General features: G+C 37.9%; 1 protein-coding gene across 2 annotated transcripts in view; it reads left to right on the top strand.

Moving 5' to 3' along the window:
- Positions 1 to 22814, top strand: part of EHHADH (enoyl-CoA hydratase and 3-hydroxyacyl CoA dehydrogenase) — a 54232-nt gene that overhangs the window by 18053 nt on the left and 13365 nt on the right. Inside the window, exons 3-6 of one of the 2 annotated variants that reach the window (XM_036875322.2) lie at positions 186 to 358; positions 3974 to 4085; positions 12295 to 12399; positions 19969 to 20310. In XM_036875322.2, the coding sequence (XP_036731217.2) occupies positions 186 to 358; positions 3974 to 4085; positions 12295 to 12399; positions 19969 to 20310 (732 nt within the window). The remainder of the gene's footprint in view (positions 1 to 185; positions 359 to 3973; positions 4086 to 12294; positions 12400 to 19968; positions 20311 to 22814) is intronic. The other variant, XM_036875323.2, reaches the window with a different exon arrangement.

Below are 22814 nucleotides of genomic sequence, written 5' to 3'. Positions count from 1 at the left end.
AGGATTTTAATCTCATATCATTATGCATTTTCTAGGCTGTTTTTCCTTTATTGTGTCTCCAGTCAAAGGATGAAGTGTTTCATGGGCCCAAAGTCTGAGATTCCTTAAGGGTTATCTGGTAATTTATTATTATGTAACAAAGCCCAAGTCTTTCTCAACTCTTTTTTCCTTGTCTTTGTCCTTAGGGGCTGATATCCGTGGCTTCAGTGCTCCTAGAACCTACAACTTCACATTGGGACATTTAGTAGATGAAATGCAGAGAAATGAGAAGCCTGTGGTGGCAGCTATTGAAGGCGTGGCTCTAGGAGGGGGACTGGAGTTGGCCCTGGGCTGTCACTATAGGATTGCCCATGCAGAGGTGACAGCTGACACTCTATGTGGGGTTTGGTACTGGGGGCTTTTCTTCAGGCAGATCTTAAATGTAGCTATGAAATTGAGATTAGTTGGCAGTTCTTAGGTATTTCTAACATTCAGCTGCTATGTACCAATACTGTGGTAGTTGTTACTGAAATGGTGAAATGTGTCCATTCTGGCTGGTAAGTAGCTGTTGCACTGAGTCCCCTGACTTCCTTTGCTTCTCCTGACCCTAGCACTTGAGCCTTCCCATGATCCACTAACCAAAGGGGAACTCCTGGGTCCACAGAGGGCCCCAGGACTCTGCTCCAGTTCTGTGGCCCATATCAGGTTCCACTGAGCCAAGCTCATGCACTATGATGTATTAAATATTTCGACTAGCTTCCCTGAATATCCATACTTACTTATATATTCATTTCTTATCTTCAAGATTTCAGTTTTGTGGAATCTTATCAGTACCTAAAAAGATAAGTTCCTATTACAAAACAGCACAAAATGAGTAAATCCATTTATTTCTGGAAATAGATTTAATTTGGGCTATTGGACATATAGAACAAGGTCTGTGATACCAGTCTTATAATGATAACATTTTTGTAAGTAATATGTTTTTCTAATAATAAAGATATCATAATAATAAAGATATTATTTGTGATTTTAATAGACTAGAAATAAAAGAAGTTATAAAGGTATAAACTAAAATCACCATAAACTTGTAGTTCAGAAATAACCACTATTAATGTTCTACTTTATTTTCTTCTGTTTTTTCTATATAATTTTTATTATAGTCTTTTGATTCTTTGCATTTTTTTAAAAAACTATTTTAAAAAACTACATTTTGAATTTTATTGTCTTTGTTGGTATTCTTATTTTTTTAATGCTAATTTTTTAAACTTGTTATTAAATATTCTTTATGCATTCTGCCAACTCTGCCTTTAGAAAGTTTAATCAACTTATATTTAAAGTATTTACTGATAAGGAAGGACTTCACCATTTTGCTATTTGTTTTCTATGTCTTTTGTTTCTCAATTCCTCCATTAATTCTTTCATTTGTATTAAATAGATATTTTCTAGTACCATTTTAATTCTCTTGTTTCTTTTACTATGTATTTTTTAGTTATTTTCTTAGTGGTGGTTGCCCTGGGGATTATGATTAACATCTTAATATATACAATTGATTTTAGATGAATGCCAATTTAATTTCAATAGTATAGAACAAATTTGTTCCCATGCAGTTCTATTACCCACCCCCTTTATGCTGTTACTGACAGAAATTATATCATTACACATTGTGTGCCCTTCAGCGTAGCTTTATAGTTAGTTGCTTAATGTAGCAGTCTTTTTATTCTATCTGGAAAAGAATTATAAAGAAAATTACATTAATATCATCTTTTATATTTACCTATATAGTTACCTTTACCACTGTTAAAGAATAAGGTTCCTTCATGTGGATTTGAGTTTCTCTCTTTCTTTTTTGGGGGGAAAGGGATCAAATCATTTGTTAAGGGGCTTGGGAGAGTGTCAAATCCTTCGCCAAATCCTTGGCCCAGCTGGGACCTCCCTAGCTTCACTGTTGCTGAAATTGAGTTACTTTATAATGTTTTTTCATTTCAGCATTAAGAATTTCTTATAGGGCAGATTTGCTAGCAGCATATTCAATCTTTGTATATCTGAGAATGTCTTAATTTGCCTTCATTTCCAAAGACTAGTTTTGCTGGATGTAGAATTCCTGTTTGACAGATTTTTTTTCCTCTCAGTATTTTGAATATTTCATCCCACTCACTGCCTTCTGACCTCCGTGGTTTCTGATGAGAAATTCACTGTTAATTTATTACAAATATTCTTTTAAAAAATATCATTTTAAGTGGTTGCATAATTTTCTGTCTTACATGTATACCATTATTTATTTAACCATTTCCATATAGTGTTTTTATTTTTCTAAAGGCTTATAAATAAAGACACATATCCTAAGGGCTCCTTTATTTGTGTCCTCTTCCCATAACCCTGTGCACACTGAGTGCATATCTAATGTACAGGCAATAATAAATTAGGGGATGGGAACAAACAGTGATGGAAAAAATAGTGATCATCTATTAATGTTAGGAAATTAATTGTTAGGAAACCTTGTGTGAGAGAGGCTCAAATGTTCTAGGTATTTTGGAACTGTTGGTATCACAGTGTGGGTAAATAGCAGTCTGCATTTAAGTCACCTCCTCCTCCCATCCTTGCACCTGTAAAATGACTAACAAGAGCTTTGCCCATTTTTAAATGGCCGGAAGAGGAGAGAAAGGACTCAAGCTCCCTCTTTTCTGGACTGAGGTTGCTGCCCTTTTTTTTAAAATAATAACTTTATTGAGATATAATTCAAATACTCTATAATTTGTTCATTTAAAGTGTAGAATTGAATGGTGTATTAGTGTATTCACAAAGTTGTGCAACCATTACCACAGTTGATTTTGGAACATTTCATTACCCCAAAAAGAAACTTTATACCCTTTAGCAGAATTGGGCCATCTCCCTTCTCCCCGAGTCCTAAACAATCTTCGATCTAGTTTCTGTCCCTATGGATTTGCCTATTCTAGACATTTCATGTAAATGTAATCATACAATATGTTGTCTTTTATGACTAGGTCCTATCGCTTAGCCTAATGTTTTGAGGTTCACCTATGTTGTAACATGTATTAGTACTTTGTTCCTTTCCATGGCCAAATAATATTCCCTTATTCAGATGAACCATGTTTTCTTTATCTGGTCTTCAGGTGATGAACATTTGGGTTGTTTCTATTTTTTGGCTTTTATGAATTATGACATTATGAAAATTTGTGTACCAGATTTTTTGTGGGTATGTTTTTGTCATTTGTCAATATGTACTCAGAATTGCTGGGACATATGTTAACTCTGTATTTAACCTGTAGGGAACTGCCAAATTGTTTTCTAAAGTGGCTGCACCATTTTACATTCCCATCAATCAGCAGTGTATAAGGGTTTTGTATGCTCCACATCCTCTCTAACACTAGTTACTGTTTATCTTTTTATTATAGCCATCCTAGTGGGTGTGAAGTAGTAACCTGTTGTGGCTTTAATTTGCATTTTTCTGGTGGCTAATGATATCAAGTATCTCTTCATGTGTGTATTGGCCATTGTGTATCTCTTCTTTGGAGAAATGTCTGTTCAGATTCTTTCCCCATTTTTAATTGGATTATTTGTCATTTTATTATTGAGATGTAAAAGTTCTTTGTATGTTCTAGTTGTATGATTAGCAAATATTCTCTCCCATTCTGTGGGTTGTCTTTCTAATTTCTTGGCTGCCTGGCTCTTTCAGGACTCCATAAAGCTGTTCCTGAAAACTGTTATTTTTGTTGGCTGAGACAGGTCATAATAGAGTGAGAGAAAAAAAGTGTGTAAGAAGCTAGAGATGTGTTGCAACACGAAGACTTATGACAGCACATCTCTGCTTATGCTTTAATCAAAAGAGAGAGTGTATACTAATTTGCCCTGTAGAAACTCTTGCTGAATTCCATGAAACAATGTTTTTGAGAGTGTGGAAAATCCTGGGGAATGCTTGCCTTGGCTCTATATATCATCTCATTCTAATACCTTTCATGCCTTCAAACTTTGATAGGCTCAAGTTGCCTTCCCAGAAGTTTTGCTAGGAATCATTCCTGGTGCAAGAGGTACCCAGCTTCTTCCCAGACTCATTGGAGTTCCTGCTGCACTTGACTTAATTACCACAGGTCAGTACAAACATGCCAACAGCTATCTAGATCAATGTGAGGAACTGGACTAGGATTTAGAAAAATCTTACCTTGACTCTTCCCCTACCCATCTAATCTTAAGAGGATACTTTAATTTTTTTTTAATGTCAATTTTCTCTTCTGTAAAATGGAAAGAATATCTTCCCTGAAAGGTTGTTAAATGTTACCATGAAGATCGAATGTTAAGTGCCTTCTAAATGAAAGTGTTTATAAAATGCTAATCACATTTAGGCTTTATTATAGTTCAAGTGTCTATGCATAGAAACTGGTGTTCACATAGGGTGTATTATATTCAGATCCAATTTAGAAATTTGAATTAAGTAAGAATTAAAACCAGAATTTTCAAGGAAAGTTTTTAAGTAGTAGTATGGAAATGACAGCATTTTTAATTTCCCAAGATATTAACTGCAAATAGAAGTTGTTCTCTTTCAATAGGGACCAAATAATGCAAAACTAGAAAATATTTAGAGTCCTTAGATTTGCCAAATACCATAAGGCATATAAAGAAATATTTCAGGTCTTTCTTTCAGAAAATTGAGGTAAGGTTGGAGGAAAGAACATACAACTTTTACTCAAGACAGCTATAACTAGTTATGAGACCTTGGGTCAATCACTTTACCTTTATGTGCCTTAGTTTCCTCATAAATGTGGATAACAATAGTACCTACCATCTGGTTGTGTGGTGAAGATTAGATAAATTAATATATACAATGTGCTTAGAACAATCTTAGACATGGTGATAACTCCATTAGTGTTAGCTATATGTTACTATTCCTGTACCTGTCTTCCTAGTAAAAGAAGAGGATTGAGTAAAAATAAGATAATAAACTATATCCTGAAGAATAGACATGAAAAAGAGCATAAGCTTTAGAATCAAAGACCTGAGTTTGAATCCCAGCTTTACCACATTTAAACAACATGCCTTGTGCAAGTTAATTTTTATTCATGCATCCAACAGCTATTCAGCCTCTTAGGTGCTGGTCCCTGTCCTAAACACTGGGTCTTCAGCGAACCAAATAAAAAAAATCTTGCCTTCATGGAGATTATGTGGAGAAAACCACAATGACAATAACCATCATTGTCATATTTCATCAATTCAAAAATGCACAGGTTTTTCCACATCTCTAAAATCAGGATGCTTCTTACATTCATTGTAAGCCATGGTTTGATTTCCATTGTTTTTTCTTCTTTAATTTCTGTGTGCCAGGAATTTGGAAGCAGCTTAGTTGAGTTCTAGCTCAGGGTTTCTCATGAGGTTGAGGTTGTAGTCAAGATATTGACAGGGGCTGTAGTAATCTGAAAACTTGAGTGGGGCTGGAAGGTCTACTTCCAGGATGGTTCCCTCACATGGATGGCTAGTTTGGTGCACACTGTACAGGAGGCTTCATTTCCTCTGCATGTGGACCTCTCCCTAGAGCTGTCTGACTGTCTTTCCAACATGGAGGCCGTCTTCTGGAGTGAGTGGCACAAGAGAGAGCAAGGCATAAGGTGCAGTGTCTTTTATGACCTAGTTTTGGAGTCACACAGCATCTTTTCTGAATTATCCTATTGATTAAAGAGGCCTTCCCTGTTCAACTTGAGAGGGTGCTTCAGCACCAAGAGGATAAACTCCTTGGGGATCACTTTGGAGACTAGCTACCACAACTGTATACTCATGCATGTGCCTATTATTATATAATAAATATACAGAATAGGTTAAATGGAGATAGGTACTAAGAAGAAAAACATAAAGCAGAAAGGGGGAATATAAAATGTTAGAGATGGGGGTAATATTTTAGGAAGGGAGCTAGAAAAGGCTTTCCTACAAAATGACATCTTAGTAAAGACTAGAAGGAGGTAAGGAAGCTTATTAAGAGAGCATCTCAAGGAAGATACTCCACACAGAGAAAGTAGCAAATGCACAGCCCTGAGTCGGGGGCACACTTGGAAGGCTCAAGGAAAAGCAAGGAAGTCCATGTTCTGGAGTGAAATGAGTAAGGGAGAGTAGGAGGGGATGAAGTCACAGCATGTATGGCCTTGAAGATTATAGAAAGAACTTCAGCTTTTCTTCTGAACAAGGTAGAAAGGCATTGGAGTGTTTTAAGCAGAGGAGTAACATGTTCTCATTTATGCTTTTTAAAAGATCACTGGCTGTTGAAATTATGTTAATTGGAGGTAAGGGCAGAAAGAGGAAGACTGATTAGAAGGCTGCTGTGATCATCCAAGGGAGGAATGATGGGAACTTGGGCCTGACCAGCAGCAATGTAAGTGGTGAGACATGGTCAAATTCTGGGTATACTTTGAAGGTACAGCCAAGAGGATTTTGTGACAGATCAAATTTGAGATGTGAGAGAGAGTGGGGAGTAAAGAATTATTCTGATGGCCTGAGCAGCTGGAAGGATGGCACCTTTATCAAAATGACGATTTCTGTTGGTAGAGCAGGTTGTAGGGAGGAATCACAAGGGTTCAGCTTTGGACAGGTTAAGTCTGAGAGACCTATTAGACATTCAAGTAGAGATGTCAATAAACAGACCGACCAGTTTAGAGTTTAGGAGAGAGATCTTTTGAACTCTTCACAGCCTTCATTTTGTCATCAGTGAAACAACCACATAGTTGTTTTAAAGAATAACAGAATTACATGATATGCTTCTGGCATAGTACCTGTCACATAGAAGACATTTTATAAATGGTAACTGTAGTAGACAGAATAATGTTCCCCCAGAGATATCCACATCCTAATCCCCAGAACCTGTCAATATATCACCTTACATTCAAAAGGGACTTTGCAGATATGATTAGGGATCTTAAAATGGGAGATTATTCTGGATTTTCCATATGGGCCTACTTTATCACAAGGAGCCTTAAAAGAGGGAGGCAGGGGGTTCCAGAGAAGAAAAGCTGCACACCTGGCTTTAAAGATGGAGAAAGAGGCCACAAGCCAAGAAATATAGGCACCTTTTCAAGGCTGGAAAAGATAAAGAAACAGATTCTTAGAGCCTCCAGAAGGAACATAGTTCTATTGACCTATTTTAGACTCCTGACATCCTAAACTTAAGATAATAAATGTGTGTTGTTTTAAGTTGTTATGTTTCTTGTAATTTGTGTAGGAAACTAATAGAGTAGCTATTAATAATGATGATAATAAGACTCTTGATTTTTAATTTGGAAAATTATTTTTTCTAAGAAAGGATGCTAAAAAAAACCCCGAGTTGTTATTGAAAGCTAAAGTTTCCCTACTGATGTTAATGAGGGAAAAACACCAGCTTTGTAGGTACAGTCCCCATAGGAAATTAATAAGTAAAAAGATTTAGGTTAAATTAATAAGTAAATAGCTAACCTTTTTGATCTTCTGAAAACTATAAAAGAGGTAATTCTAGAAAGTGGAGCAATTACAGCAATCACTGCTTCTCCACAATTCCCTTAAAATGCCACCTGAAAACAACTGAATCCTTAACAGTAACCACAAAGAGATGCTTGAGCACATGGCAGTCCATTCCCTGAGGTTCTCTGTCCAATCAACTGACAAGAACTACAGTGCCCTGCTCTTACTTTCTAGGTGCTGTCCTCCTTGTTCACTGAACAGCATAGAAAGCTTCTGTTGTGTTCTCATAGAGCTTTGCCTCAGTCCCATGAGTTCCTTTATGATCATTCCCAGGACAAGAATGTTCTCAGGCTCTAGGCTTTGATGAGATGCCTCTTCCCACCCAAAGAACCGGGGGAGAGTTTGGGAGTGGCATCTTTATCCTGCTTGCCTTTCAGATTTAGGTCCAGGTGGGTTTTCTCTATATATGAACAAGATGTGGAGGGTGAGTTCTAGTACCCAAGGCTACCAGGCAGCAATAATAAAAATTACCAAATGTCATTCCAGACAAACAAAAAAACTTAACAGTAAACCCCAGATCTGTGAAAATAGTCTGTACCATCAGAAAAATTAAATGTAAATATGAGTCTGTTGAAATAGGTTAAAGAAAACAAAAATTTTGGAAAATACACAATATTCTTAATTAGCAAAGAAAATATTTATTTATTAAATAAGAACACCCTGTTTAAAATCAAAACATTCACCAAAATAATTTCTTTTTGAAGCAATAAAAAGAAGAAGTGATATGGATGGAGCTAGAGGGTATTATGCTCAATGAAATAAGCCAGGCGGAGAAAGACAAGTGCCAAATGATTTCCCTCATCTGTGGAGTATAATAACAAAGCAAAACTGAAGGAACAAAACAGCAGCAGACTCACAGAACCCAAGGGACTAGGGATTACCAAAGGGGAGGGGAGGGGAGGGTGGGTGAGGACAGAGGGAGAAGGGGATTGAGGGGTATTATGATTAGCACACATTATGTAGGGGGGTCACGAGGAAGGCAGTATAGCACAGAGAAGACAAGTAATAACTCTATATGCTGATGAACAGTGACTGCAATGGGGTTTGTGTGGGGGGACTTGATAATATGGGTGAATATTGAAACCACAATGTTGCTCATGTGAAACCTTTATAAGATTGTATATCAATGATACCTTAATAAAAAAATGTGATAGAACACAGTTAAATCAGCAACATGGAGTATAGAGACACATTTATAGAATTCAGAAGAATTTAGCAAAAAGATAGGTATATATATATAAATGAAGGCAGCACACATGGAAGTTATATAATAAAAGTCTCTGTTATGTTAAGAGCTCCAAAGCAAGAAGCAAAAAGGTGAGAAACAGTAACCAAAGGAAAAAATTGAAGAGACTCTTGAGATGTGAAATAGAATCAGATTGTATTTTAGCAAGCACACTATTTTCCTGGAAAAACTGATGAGATATCAATGCCCTGATGTATTATAGTAGATTTTAAACTTCCAGGAAATAGAAACCTGGAAGCTTCCAAAGAATAAAAATATATATAACAAAATTTGTTTCAAAATAACCCAAATAACCTCAGCCACAAATAAATGCTAAATGTATGGAACATTCATATTCTAGGCTTCTATACAGTCTTTAAAATGATCATCTAAATCAGGAGTTCTTAGTGTGGTCCAGGGACTTCTGGGTATGCCTAAGACCGTTGTGTGTGAGTGTGTGTGTGTGTATGTTGGGGCAGGGCAGGGTGGGGCTGCCATGAAATCAGAACTGTTTTCATAATAGGGCAATTATGGGACATAATAGGACAATTGCCTCTTCCACTCTCATTTTCTCACAAGTGTATGGTGGAATTTTCCAGAGGTTATTGTATGCTATGTGATACTTGAACAGATTGAATGCAAAAGCAGATATAAGAATCCAGCTGTCTTCTATTAAGCCAGACATGAAAGAAATTTTCAAAACTATGAAAATGACACACTTCTCACTAAATTTTTTGAAGCTTGAAAATACAGTCATCTTGCATAAAAATTTATGTTGACATAATAGGTTTATTCTTATTATTTTAAAATGGTTTAATAAAGAAACATTTTTAAAGTTCTAAGTTGTAGTTTCTAAGACAGCAAATACTGGTAGAAATAATGCACATAAACAAAAGCTTTTTGGAGTCCTCCACAATTTTTATGAGTGCAAAGGGGGTCCTACAATTAAAATGTTAGAGAATTGCTAATTGAAATCTGTGTTTTTTGACACAGAAACCATTATGCAAACTATGCATACCTGATCCAAATTAGAAAACAGTGAGTCTGTGTGTATTAAAAATGGCTTTTTTTCCCTTTTAAATGGGGAGAGGGTTTGTTATACAAATCCTATAGCATATGAAAGGGTAGTTAGAAAAACTAAAAGTGTATTAAATTTCTTGTCTTCAAAAAATGAAATTAGAAATTGTTTTAATTTACAGTGGTATACTAAATACACTATAAAGAATGTGAACTATTTTAAGTAGCTAATATAGGATTCATAAAAGGATATTTACAATTCAACATACTACATAAATTCAAAGCACATCAGAGAGTTCATTCTACAAAAGATAGAAAGGAAGCAAGCATAAAATATGGGGGGAAATCATAACAATGTGAAATTAGTCTGTAAATTCTAAGGTCTACAAAAATTAAAGCATGTGGGGGAATCTGAAGGAATATTTTGGTCCCTATTTTCAGCATTAAGTCTGAAAGACAAGATTATCTTGGGGAAATCAGGAAGAAATCTGACTTTTTGACAGAAAGAAATGAAGTGAACTAGGATTGGCCTTTTCCAAAGCACTGCTGCTTATAGAAATATCACTATTTTTAACATGATGAAGAAAAGAGGTAAAAACAGAGAAGGATATGATGGATTTTGATTTGCATAGAAAAGGTCACAGTGAATTTTAAAAAGCTAACATTAGAATCATACACCTTTTTCAGTAGTCCATACAGTTTTAAGGGGGACTTTCAAATGACATCTGAGAAAGGTTCCACGCAGAAAACTTTTTCTAAAGATTGGAAAAGAAGCTGTGATGAAAATTGGAAAAAATTAAGATTTATCTCACTTGGAGAAGAGAAGTCTCAGCTTCAGTTGCCCTGGCGTCTCCATGTAGGAGCGTGAGGCAGACCTCTTAGGAGAACCCAATTGGACAATGGGTGTCTACACTGAGGGTGGCACAGGAAAAAACAAGTTTAAAACTCAGCTTGAGGATTGGTTTGGATATACAGAGCCTGTAGGTCCTTGAAACAGAATAAAAGTACCTGGAATCTCATTGACTCTGTAGGAACAGTAATAGAGGTCTCTGCTTTGTGAAATCCAGGCCAAAAGAAATGACTTCAACTGAAGGAATTTTCAGTCCATCCTGTGGGTAGCTCATGTCTCCTGCTCAGTTGCCCCAAAGATCCTTTTAGCACTCAGGTTTCCATCTTCTATGTTGTGTCCATTTGGTCCCCTTAACCTGGCGAGCCTGATTCATTCACCCCTCACCTGAGTGATTTTCTATACAGGAGACCTGACCCCTGAAACCACTCACCCATTCCCCACTACCCTTCTCACCCCTGGAAAGAGATCTGGAAGCCTGTGTTCAAAGGCACTTACAGAAAACCTCCCAAATATTGCACTTACAGAGTGACCCATGTCAAAAATCATTGAACTGGCTATCTGATCAAGAAAACCTGCCCGAACTCTCTGAAGCACTAGTAAGAACCAGGAAGAGAGGTCTCAGATGACATCCACCAACACTGTAAGAGTAGTGAAAGTGTGGAATTGTTGCCACCAAGACTGATTTGATGGTTGCTTTTTGGAAGGCAAGATGGTCCTGGCAAGAAAGCAAATAATGTGTTACTGTCTACTTCCTTTGGACCCTGTGCTGAGGGATGCTTCTATCCCTTAACCTCCTACTTCAAAATATGCAGCTAAGTTACGTATTTTCACCTGGTCTTAGAGTGATGCTCATCAAATTTCGGTAATTCCCTGGAAGCTGCCAGCACCCACACTGGACCCCAGGTACTCCTGGCGCCACTACTACGGCCGTACACTAGATGTCGCCACCTGTTAAACGCGATTTAAATGTTACTGCTGCTTAACGTTACTCCCGTTTGCCAAGCCTGGGCTCCTGGGCCACACCCGGTTGCCGTAGGTCTCAAGGAACAAGAGTTTGATCGCCCCTGCTTCTTTTCTAGCTTCTGTAGTAGGAGGCAGGGCTCCAGGGCTTAGAGGACAGTGATTCCACAAACTACGGGAGGGGTTGAGGTGCTGGGTAGCCAAAAGGCAGCAGTCCTCCCGTTTGGTCCTGTGTAGTTTGGTTATAACTCACACAAGGTCAGCTTAATTTTTCCCCTGTCAACCCATCTATATTTGTGTTTGGGGGCTGCCTTCTTTATTTTAATTTTTTGTAACCACTGACAGCCCCTGGTGTATGTTGGCATAAGATAGATAGTATGTACTGCTCTGCTATTACCACCTCTGTCATTATCAAAAAGCCAGTCATCTCTTACATTTATATAAAGATTCATAGAATATAAAGAAAACATATCATTATCATTTAATACTCAGAATTGCTAAGGTAAACATAGTTATTCCCATTTAACAATGAGGAAATTGTGGTCCTGGTACAGTTCTTCATTATTATATAAACAGTAAAAGGTAGAACTGGAGCTGGAGTCTAGGTTTTCGGCAATGATCTCAGCAATGGTCTTTCTGCCATGACACTCAGTGTGTAGCTTATTTAATAACAGATGTTAATATCCAGGATAGATAATCTTTCCCACTAGAAAGAGTGATGTTTTTGCTTCAGTCTCACAGTTTTCTTTGAGTGGTCTATTTTGTTTTGTTTTAGGAAGATATGTTTTGGCAGATGAAGCACTCAAGCTGGGTATTCTAGATGAAATTGTGAACTCAAACCTGGTTGAAGAAGCAATCAAATTAGCCCAGAGAGTTTCAGGTAAGCAGATAATAAAAATAGCATGAGACTGAGAACAAGCTAAATGTCCACTTTAATGAGGAACTCCTTGAACGTCTTCTGGTACCTCCATGCAAGAATATGATGCAACTTTAAGATGAATGAGAAACTCTCCTGATAGGTGTGAATGCCATGATATATTGTATTATTAAGTGAAAAAAGCATTGTGTGAATAGTTTGCCATAGGGAATATCTATTTGGGCGAATGTATATATGTAACTGTTTGTCTATATATAAGATATTTTTGTTAAGATTTGCAAGAAATGGTTAATGGCTGCCTCTGGAAATGGGGCTGGTCAGCCAGAGAAGTACTGGGAAGGAGACTTGTCATTGTTTACTCTTCTGTATCTTGACTTTTTATTAAATGAATGTATTTTCTATTGAGAAATATAATTAAAAACAAACAAGGAAACAAACATTTCAGCAAATAGAAACCAAGCTCTATAATTTACCACAATAAAACCAAAGTTCTGTCTCAGCGAGTTATGTTCTATCTCTCTCACTGGTTTCTTGCTTTATGGATTTGTGACATTCTTTTATGAGTTCATTGGAGTACTTTCCTCTTTTTACCTGCATTTTTCAACTTGTGGAGATTGGGAGCAAGATGGAGAGGGTTCAAGAGTGTCAAAAAATAATTGGGAGAAGTGTTGGGTTACAGGTAGACCACAGTGTTCATCTCCCATGGTGGTAGGTAATGGCTTGGTGTTGCTTGGTGTCGTTCAAAGGCACTCTTTTGCAAAAGTCATACCATAGCAGGGAGCAAACACTTCCCAGAAATCATCTTTCTTTTTGTGGCTGTAGCCAGTTACTGTTTCAATTGCAATAGTGAAAGCTTGAACTGGAGAGGCCAGGGGCTGTTGGGAGAAAATCCTGATGACGCTTAAAGAGAATCAGCAAGTCTTTGCCCAAATGGGAATGAGTTTCTGCCATCTTTGCTTTCCTGACAACCTTCACATGTTTTCATAACCAGTTTCACTGTGCCTCACGGAAGGGCTTATTGTTTTGTTAGGGCTCACTTGGTTAGCCAACAACAAAGGCTATTTGCATTTGGAAGTCCCTAAATGATTTTTGGATTTGGGGCTTAACAGAGACCCTTGTCTATCATTTACACCTGTGGTTTTAGTTTATAAAGAACTTGGTTTCAACAGGAAGTTCTTATCCTTAAGAGATTTCTCTATCAGATTTGACAGTTAAGTTATTAAAAGTGATAGATGAGGATCATTTTCTAGTACATTATAAAATGGTCTGTCTTAATTTTTAAATTTTATTTTATCTTTTAGGTGAGTTTTAAATTAAATTTGTGAACATTAAATCATTATTATTTTTTATTTATAAAATGGTCTATCAAGCTCAGTAACATTATACAGTTTGTCCACTTGGTGGCATCCTAATATTGAGGAGGAATCATCTACTTTAAAACTTGGTAATGCATCTGTTAACGGTAGGGTTCTGGGCTTTGGACAATTATGTACAGATATTTTAGATTATAATCATGAAGACTGTAGAAATATGTAAAATTTGTATATAAAAATTTTGTCTAAAACATAAATTTACATACATTCTATAATTATAGCTACAGAGTATGCATCACTATAGCCAAAAATTAAAAGGAAATGTGCAAGGTAAGTTGATTTTCCCCAAAAATGTCCCAATTGATCTTTACTTTTGTTTTAATTTTTTCCAGCTTTATTGAGATGTGATTTGCACCCAAGAAAATTCACCCATTGTAAATGCAGTGTGTGATGAATTTCTGTGTTTGTTTACAGTTATATAACTACTGTCACATTCAAGACATAGTTCTAGCACCCTAAGAAGTATTTTTATGCCTCTTTCCAATAGATTTCCTCTCTTGCTTGTTGGCTGCAGACAATCACTGACCTACTTTCTGTTATTATAGTTTTGTTTTTCCAGAATTTCGTATAGATGGAATCACACAGATTGTATGTAGTCTTTTGTGTCTGTTTTTTTCACTTAGCATAATTTTTTCAAGATTCTTCCATGTTGTTTCATGTATTACTATTTCATTCTTTTTTATTACTGAATAGTGTTCTGTAGTATGGATATACCACAATTTGTTTATCCATTTGTGAGTTGATGGACATTTAGATTTCTCTTGGTAAATACCTAAAAGTGGTATTTTTGGGTCATATAGTAAGTGTATGCTAAATTCTTAAATGCTTTTGAAACTTGATGATTAATGAAGAACAATTAGTAATCTGAAAGGTACTAATTTTTGCCAAGCAAACTGGAAAAGATGGAAGAATAATATGGTGAAATTGAGTTTAAATAAGCTCTTATTATACTACTAGTAGTACGTCTCAGTTAGAGGGCCATTGGGCAATCATGCACTGAGGCTTATTCATATCTTTTGACTTAGCATTTCTATTCTTAGAAAATTATCACAGAGAAATAATAACAGAAATACCAAAGATTTGTGTATAGTGATACCCACTAAAACTTTATTTATAATTGTAAAATATTGGAAACAACCCAAATATCTCATTTTAGGGGATTAGTTACATTAAAGATGATAGATCTCAGTGAAGCAGCCCCATTCAGCCATTAAAACTTTCAGTTTTTAAGAAGGTTACAGAACTTGGAAAAATGCTTACATGTAATATTAAGTAGGAAACAGCCAGATAGGAGACCACACAAATACATGCGTGTGTGTGTGTGGTCACATGCATGTTTACATAAGGAAAAAAACAAGCAAACTTTTAACAGTGGTTGTATTTGGGTTGTAGGTAATGAAGACTGGATTTTTTTTTTTATGTTTATCTTTTCCCCATATCTGAGTCATAAATTTACCAGAGGAAAATGGGATGCCTGGCCAGTGTGGAAGGGGTGCAGTCTGGTAAAGAAGTATACTCAGAATAAGAAGTCTGACCTGGATTGTAGTCCCAACCATAGCTAGATGGACATTAACAAATCAGCTTTTTGGACTCTAGCAATAAAAGGAAAAGGTTCAATAAAATTAGTTGGTTTTGAACCTTGTTCTGAGACTCCACAGGCTCCAGTTTTTTGTCATTGTTACAATGTGGGCAGCTCCACTGAGTCTCTTTTGTGGTTTAGGGCTTAGAATCCCAAGGAAAACTCTAGGAGTTCTACTGTTCTGTTTTGTTTTTCTAAGGAGTTCCACTGTTTGGAATCCTATGATTTCTTGGTGCTGCTTTGTAATAGATAAATGCTAGAAGTACAAGGTAGAGAGACAGGGCAAATCAACAAAGGACTACCTCTAAGAGTCTTATCTGCATTTGCCATTTATTATCTCACAAAATGCATAGTTTAGCAAGGCTTATTTGTTTGGCTTTTATTTTCATTTGAGGTCTTGTGCTTTTCCTTTCTTTTAGTTTCCCTGTTCCCTTCTTTTGTTTTCTTTTTCCTTGGTCTGCTTTTAAGTATCACTGTTAGTATGTAGTTATTTGGCAGAACAAAATTGATGTACTGTTTTGAAGGACAGAAAATTGTTTATTTTATAATTTATATTTTATAGTACTTTTTAATAATAGACACATTTTATAATAGACATTTATAAAATAGATGTATACTTTCTGTGTTATTGAAATATGTTAATACTAAATGTATGTGCATTTACAAATCTATAGTTACATGAGACAGATCTTGATCTAGAGCGATGGTTCTCAAACTTTACTGTGCACCATAATTACTTGGAGGGTCTGTTAAAACAGATTGTAGGACCCCATTCATTACTTTCTGATTCAGTATGTCTGGGGTGCAGCCCAAGAATTTGCATCTCTAACAAGTTCCTGGGTGATGTTGGTGCTGTGTTCTGGGGACCACACTTTGAAAACCACTGATGAATGAAGAACATGGCTGAGGATGGTGATAACTTTTCCTAGTTTTGACTTTTTACTCCTGACATGCAAACACTACCTGCAGTCTTAAAGATACTAGTAAATCAGTTATGAAAGGCATGGTTAAAAAACATACACGTATGGTTGCATACCTTGTGAATATACTAAAAACCACTGAATTGTAAACTTTAAAATGGTGGCTTCTAAGGTATGTGAATTGTATCTCAATTTTTAAAATACATGTAAAATTTATTCATTTTCTTTTCCCATTTAAAAAATTATTCCATTTCTTCAGCCCATTTCTACCCTCATTCCTATATTCCCCCTCTGAAAAACTGACTTACCAAAAATAACAAAAGGAAAGGATTAAGAACACTTATTTAAGCTTCCACATCCAATAGGAAAGGAGAGAAGGAAGAGAATTTCCAATGGTCAGTATTGCAATCTGTTATGGGTAGGAGAGGATTAAAGGAAGTTAACATGTATCTAAAAATGTGATTTGGGAAGTAGCTGCAAATTTCTCTACAAACCTACCATGCATCTTGGAGTGTTGACTATGAAAGTTAATTAGCTGCATGCATCTTAATGCTCTTGCTATACGAAGCCTCTCAGACTACTGCAGTGCAATGGATTTAGCAGAGCAATTCAGAATTACAAACCAGATTGCTTTGGCTAAACTGGGGGGTGGGGGGGCGTCCTGTAAAATGCTATTCATTTGTACTTGCATTTGGCCAGCAGCCTTCTTGTTCCCAAACTGAGTAAGAACTCCTTGTTCCCACGTGCATGTTTCTGGCATGAAGCTGAAAGTGTATGCTGTTATTCAAAGATGGGCATCGGCTACATCCAACTGAGAGCCTCAGTTCAGGAACCAAAAGCTCTGTTTTTGTCCCTGTCATGAATCCTCGTTCCATTACTGTGATTTGCCCTGGGCTGTGTTAGCCGTTTTTAGCAATTCTGATTCTGCCTTAAGACCTTGATCTACTTGTTCATTTTGATTTTGTGCCTTTAAAATTTTTTTTAGTGGTTTCATCTGTCTTTCTCCTTTGTTTTGTCTTTTGCTCTTCCTAATTTATTTTTACTCTCTGTGAACATTTATGTAAACATGTTTCACAAGAACAGTGACCCTGCTTTACACAGGAGGCCTGCGCATATTTCTAAATCGAGGTTCTGTGGGTGACCTCTTAGAAGCCAGGAAAAGTACAGTTATTCTATCTGCCCTTTCCACAGCTATTATGACAGACACAGCTTGCTGGTTATCAGAATTAGAGAAAAGACAGTCCTTTACAGGAAACCATTTCTGTAAATTGCATGTTCTGTCTCTCTTTACCCTGGGCAGAGACAATCTCTTTCTGTCAGTTTACTAGAAAGGAGAGAGGGAAAATAATCACCTTTTTTTCTTCCTTTAGGAGCATGATTCACTTTTTTTTTAAAATCAAAACTTGAGTATTCTTCTACCTTAGAATACCTCCAAGAATTAAGAAAAAAAAAATGGGAATGGGTCAAGGAAAGAATTCCATTATGAGTATATTTGAATCAGTAATTAGTCCATCACCGCCCTGTTTTCCTGGGCAGCAAATGCTGGTGCTGACCTGCCCACACTTTGCCTCTCTAATTATGTAGGCACAGCTGAGTGAACTTAAACTACTAAGACTCTAAAACCACCAAGGGTATAAGAAACATACTTTGAAAACACCCTGCCTATAGACCCAAAGGGGAAATTCTGAATATGCTTTGTAGTAATAAAACAAAGTTGTTAGATAATAACGTCCTTCAGTTACAGCTACAGCAAGAAAGGGAGAGAAATTGAGCAGGGGAAAACCATCTACAACTGTGCCCCAATCCAAAACTCTCCAGTGGATGTGCTGAGCTTGGACCTGGGCTGGTCTGGACAGGTGCCCTGCATGGCTCCCAGAATGCCCATCTGCAGTCAGATGTTCTGAGTATCCCCAGCATAACAGGATTATACTGATCAGCAGTAATTACTGTACAACATTAAACAGACTTCTCTTTCTTCAGAAATCCAGCTCTGATACCCCAAACTTGTTATGCTCTGTCCCTGGCATAGACACACCAGCCAGCTGTTTATGCCATAACCCTGACAGCTCAGCCCTCTTTCCTCATTCACTTGGCCCCCCACACCCTTGTCCTCTCTCCTCCTCTTCTCACTGCCCACTCTTGCTCTCCTTTTGGGCCACTGGAAAGAAGCCTGGAAAGATTGAGGATTGGGCTCACTGAATAACTGAGTGTTGGTTAGCCTTTTGGATAGAGCTCATGTTTTTCCAACAATAGCAGAGCAAACAAGGACCATATGCTAATCACCGTGTAGCCCTCCTTTTCTGAACCTTGTTCTTAACATCATATGGGAAAGCATTAATTTAAAAATCCATCCTTTTCAGTTCTACCAGAATCAAGCTTTAAGGGAATATCCTTGTCTCCAAGGTTTATAAAATAGCCAAGCATGGCTCCCAGAATGCCCATCTGCAGTCAGACATTCTGAGTATCCCCAGCGTAACAGGATAATGCTGATCAGCAGTAATTACTCTACAACATTAAGCAGACTTCTCTTTTTTCTTTTCCTTCTTTCTCTTCTCTTTCCTTCCCAATTTCTGACCCCGGGGCAAAATTTGCCAGGAGCTGCAGCTGCCCTATAATGTAATAGGATATTATAGAATGCCTCACAAGATGTATTTCCACATGCACACGACTACATCCAAACCTTACTCTGTTGTGGACACAAGTAACACACCAGTGCCACACAGGCTCAGATTCACATGTCTTTTTATAGTGAATTGTTTTACAAGCTCTGGTAGGTTTTCTAATTAACTAAGGTGTGCATATTTGATATCATGGTATTTTCTTAAAGAGATAGTGGCACTTTTTAGGAAGCCAGTACCTTATCCATTAGGCCACTGGGGCTGGTGACTTTTTAGAAAAACAGTTCTGGTAATGCAATCTGTAATACATTTATTATTTTATGCAAACTTTAGAATCATTCTGTTATTTAAAAAAATTTAGAACCATAAGGGTTCTGATTAAAAATTCAGTTAGAAATTCCATAATATATATGGAAAACATCTATATTTTTGTGCTGTTACATATTTATATCCAGGAACATGAGGCCTCTTTCTTTGTTAAGGTCTTATTTTATGTTCTTCAGTAAAATGTTATAATTATCTTCTTAAAGCTCTTGTATCTTTCTTGATAAATTCATTTCTAGGTATTTCTTAACAGCTTTAATGAATCACAATTCACCTGGTAGAGTGGTGCAACTATCCCCATAAATCAGTTCCTAGACAGTCCACTGTCCCCAAAAGTTTCTGCATGCCTTTTTGCAGCTTACCCCACCCACTCCCATCCCCAGCCCTAGGCAACCAGTGATCTTTTCTAGGCATTTTAAAGTTTTTGTTACTATTAGGAAAGGAATTAACATTATTTTGACTCTAAAATATTAACTCAGAACTATTTTCCTTAAACTCACTGACAGATTAACACTTAATCTATTATTAAGTTGTCTTGGCCTTGAAATAGGTAACTTGAAATTGCTTTGAATCTATTAAATCCTATTTTATGGGACTCGGATGCAAAGATATTGGAGATTTGGTTTTAGTGTTACATTAAATATCTTGATAAGTAGTATTGAATTTGAACCGGTTATTACTGTTTTTATTATATACTCATATTCCCTTTGCCTAAGTAACATTTCCAAAGATCTGATTTTCTTTCGTATTTCTTTCAGACCAATCTCTAGAATCCCGTAGACTCTGCAACAGGCCAATTCAGAGCTTGCCCAACATGGAAAGCATTTTCAGTGAAGCCCTTTTGAAGATACGGAAGCAGTACCCTGGGCTTCTTTCTCAGGAGACTTGTGTCCATGCCGTCCAGGCTGCTGTGAAGTATCCCTATGAGGTGGGCATCAAGAAGGAGGAGGAGCTGTCCATGTACGTTCAGAAATCAGAGCAGGCTAGAGCCCTGCAATATGCCTTCTTGGCTGAGAGGAAGGCAACTAAGTGGTCAGGTCCCTCTGGAGCATCCTGGAAAACAGCATCTGCACAACCCATCTCCTCAGCTGGCGTTCTTGGTAAGAACATAGGGTAGTTAAAAGTCATGCTCTCAATCTGCATGTAGAAATTGCTACCATTTGCTTAGGGCCACCAGGTGCCAGGCTCTGTGCTAAACACATTGTGTTAGCTAACGCAATTTTCACCTGAGCCCGTGAACTATCTTCATTTTACATGTGCGGCCTAGAGACACTAATCTCCTCAACAATGAGCTAAACACAAGTGGACTGAGGGTCTGATGCTAGATCTGTCTGACTGAAGATTCTGAGCATTTTTTCATGCACCCCTACCTCTTCCCTGCATGAGTCTCTCACCTCTGGATTTCCCAAGAATGATTATTACTTGTACCACACTTCAAGGTGTGGCCTGTCACTCTTGTAGTTAGATATTTGGCATGAAGCCTCTGTCTTCCTGGTCCCTGATTCCATTCACTTCCCCTGGTTCAAAACTACTATCCTCAAATCCATCTGAATCCTGGAACAGTGACTTGCCTACTTTTCCCTCCTGGAATTTTCCCAAACAAAATGTCTTCCTTCCTCAGAGGCCAGCTCTCTGATAGGCTTCCTTGGGCCACTTTCCTAGGGTTCACTTGCTCTTAGTCTTGGCCCAGGAATGGTCTTTGCTGGATTTTAAACCCCCTGAATGGTAAGCAAAATGTTAGGTGTCAGCTTATGTACCTTCTTCTGGGAAGGAGGTCTGTAGTTTACTAAAAGCATCAACTTTCTTGAGCCTTACTCAGCCCTCTGTATTGGTGAACCCCAATTCACCAAGCTACCTTGGAGGGAAAGAGCCCACTCCACAACTTGGCCTGTTATCTCAGTCAAGGCTTGCTATAACAGAGTATGTTTGTCGTAAAAACACACTATGCTCCTTCCAGCACAGACTCTGTTCACTTGTAATTTTTTTAAGGAGGTAAACAAATGGTGTGATGCAGAATTATGAGTTTTCCTTTCTTTGTAATCTTTAAGCAACACTGATACTTGTTTCTAGTTGTGCGCTTCACCTGTTTCTTCTTCCCTATATTCCTTCAAGCCAAGAATAAGTAATGCAAAATATAGCAAAAATTAAGTTTATCAGCACTGTATTTATCAACCACTGTTTGAGAGTTTCCCTATTTCTTTGTTGTGAGTCTTGTTCAAAGACTTCAAGTTCATGTCGGCATGGAGTGTTTAAAATCTGAAGTTCTTTTTTTAAAAGTATACCCCCACATTGTTCTGAAAAATATTTGAAAAAGCGTTTAAAATATGTAGAAGACAACATGGATAGGAATAAAGCGAGAGAGTTTGGTCCTGTCACCTTCTTCCTGTTTATCTCCACACCGCTCTGCATTTCCTCTCCGGGCTGCAGCTGCCGCTGCGCCCTGTGCCCTCTGGAGTGCTCCAGCAGCCTCATCCACATCACTGATGGCGCCCTCCTCTCTCCCCTGCCTGAGACCTGCCTTACCCTAGGCATGTGCTTCACCGGCAGCCCTTGTAAGAGAATGCTACCGCCTCCCCCACACTCCATGGACTCAGTGTAGCACTTCCCAGTTCCCCTCTCAGACCATTATTCCTTTCAGGACACTCTCCTTTGTGGTTCTGCCATCCAGTCCTATGGCTCTATTCCCCCCTCATCACTGTTGAAAATCACTCCCCTTTACTTGTTGAAAATTCTGGTGCCTGGCTCAGAGTTATCCGCTTTGCCCACATCCTGCTGTCATCCTGAGTGTCATCTCGTCCATGTGGACAACTCATCCAGCCCCACTGCTTCCAAGTTCCCCTGTCTCCTCAGATTCAGTGACATTCACCTCACTTCACTTCCTTGACCCACACTTACAGCTCCACCATAGGTCTTATCTTCACCCTGGACATTTCTCCCACCTTTAGAATTTGAAATCTCACCTATTCATCACCACCTTGTGCCTTCTTTCCACATCTCATAGCTAGTTATTCCAATGATATCCATGACTTGATCAGCTCCCCTTGTCTTTTTCTTCTTCCCTATCCAACTTTCATTTTCGGAGTCACCACACCGGCCGCTCGCTGATGTCCTCGGCTCCATGATTCACTGTCTTTCACTGTGTCCCTGGCGGAACCGCAGCTCCGACGATCCCAGGGTGCACTGCGTGGGCCTCCACGCACACCTCTCGATCAGGTCGGCGTCTCCACAGGTTCACGTTCTTCACGCCAGCCTGGCCTCTCCGGGTCGGCAGGAGGAGAGACTACCGCCGAGCCAAACTGCAGAACCACTAGTTAAAGCATCTCTTATCCTTTATTTACTCCTCTCAGTAGAGGAGGTTCTTGATCAGATTTAATTCCATGGCAGTTAAAGACAATAATTTGGTAGGCGAGCAAGACTCCTCGCCCATATCTGTATGTGTTTAGTGAGGAAAAATTAGGAAACTAAAGTCAGTATAAATACAATATGTATTTATGTAAACACAGTCACCATCAGTGAGAATCTTGGTGTTTCAGCACTTTCTTTGGGAGAACTTTGAGACCACAAGGTTGTGAGAAGTGAAGTTAGAAGCTAAGAACTTTTTGAA

This window comes from Manis pentadactyla, chromosome 1 (assembly GCF_030020395.1).
Source record: "Manis pentadactyla isolate mManPen7 chromosome 1, mManPen7.hap1, whole genome shotgun sequence".
Classification (NCBI taxonomy): Eukaryota; Metazoa; Chordata; class Mammalia; order Pholidota; family Manidae; genus Manis; species Manis pentadactyla.
Note: the sequence above shows the minus strand (reverse complement) of the source record. Positions and strands in the feature narration are given on the sequence as shown.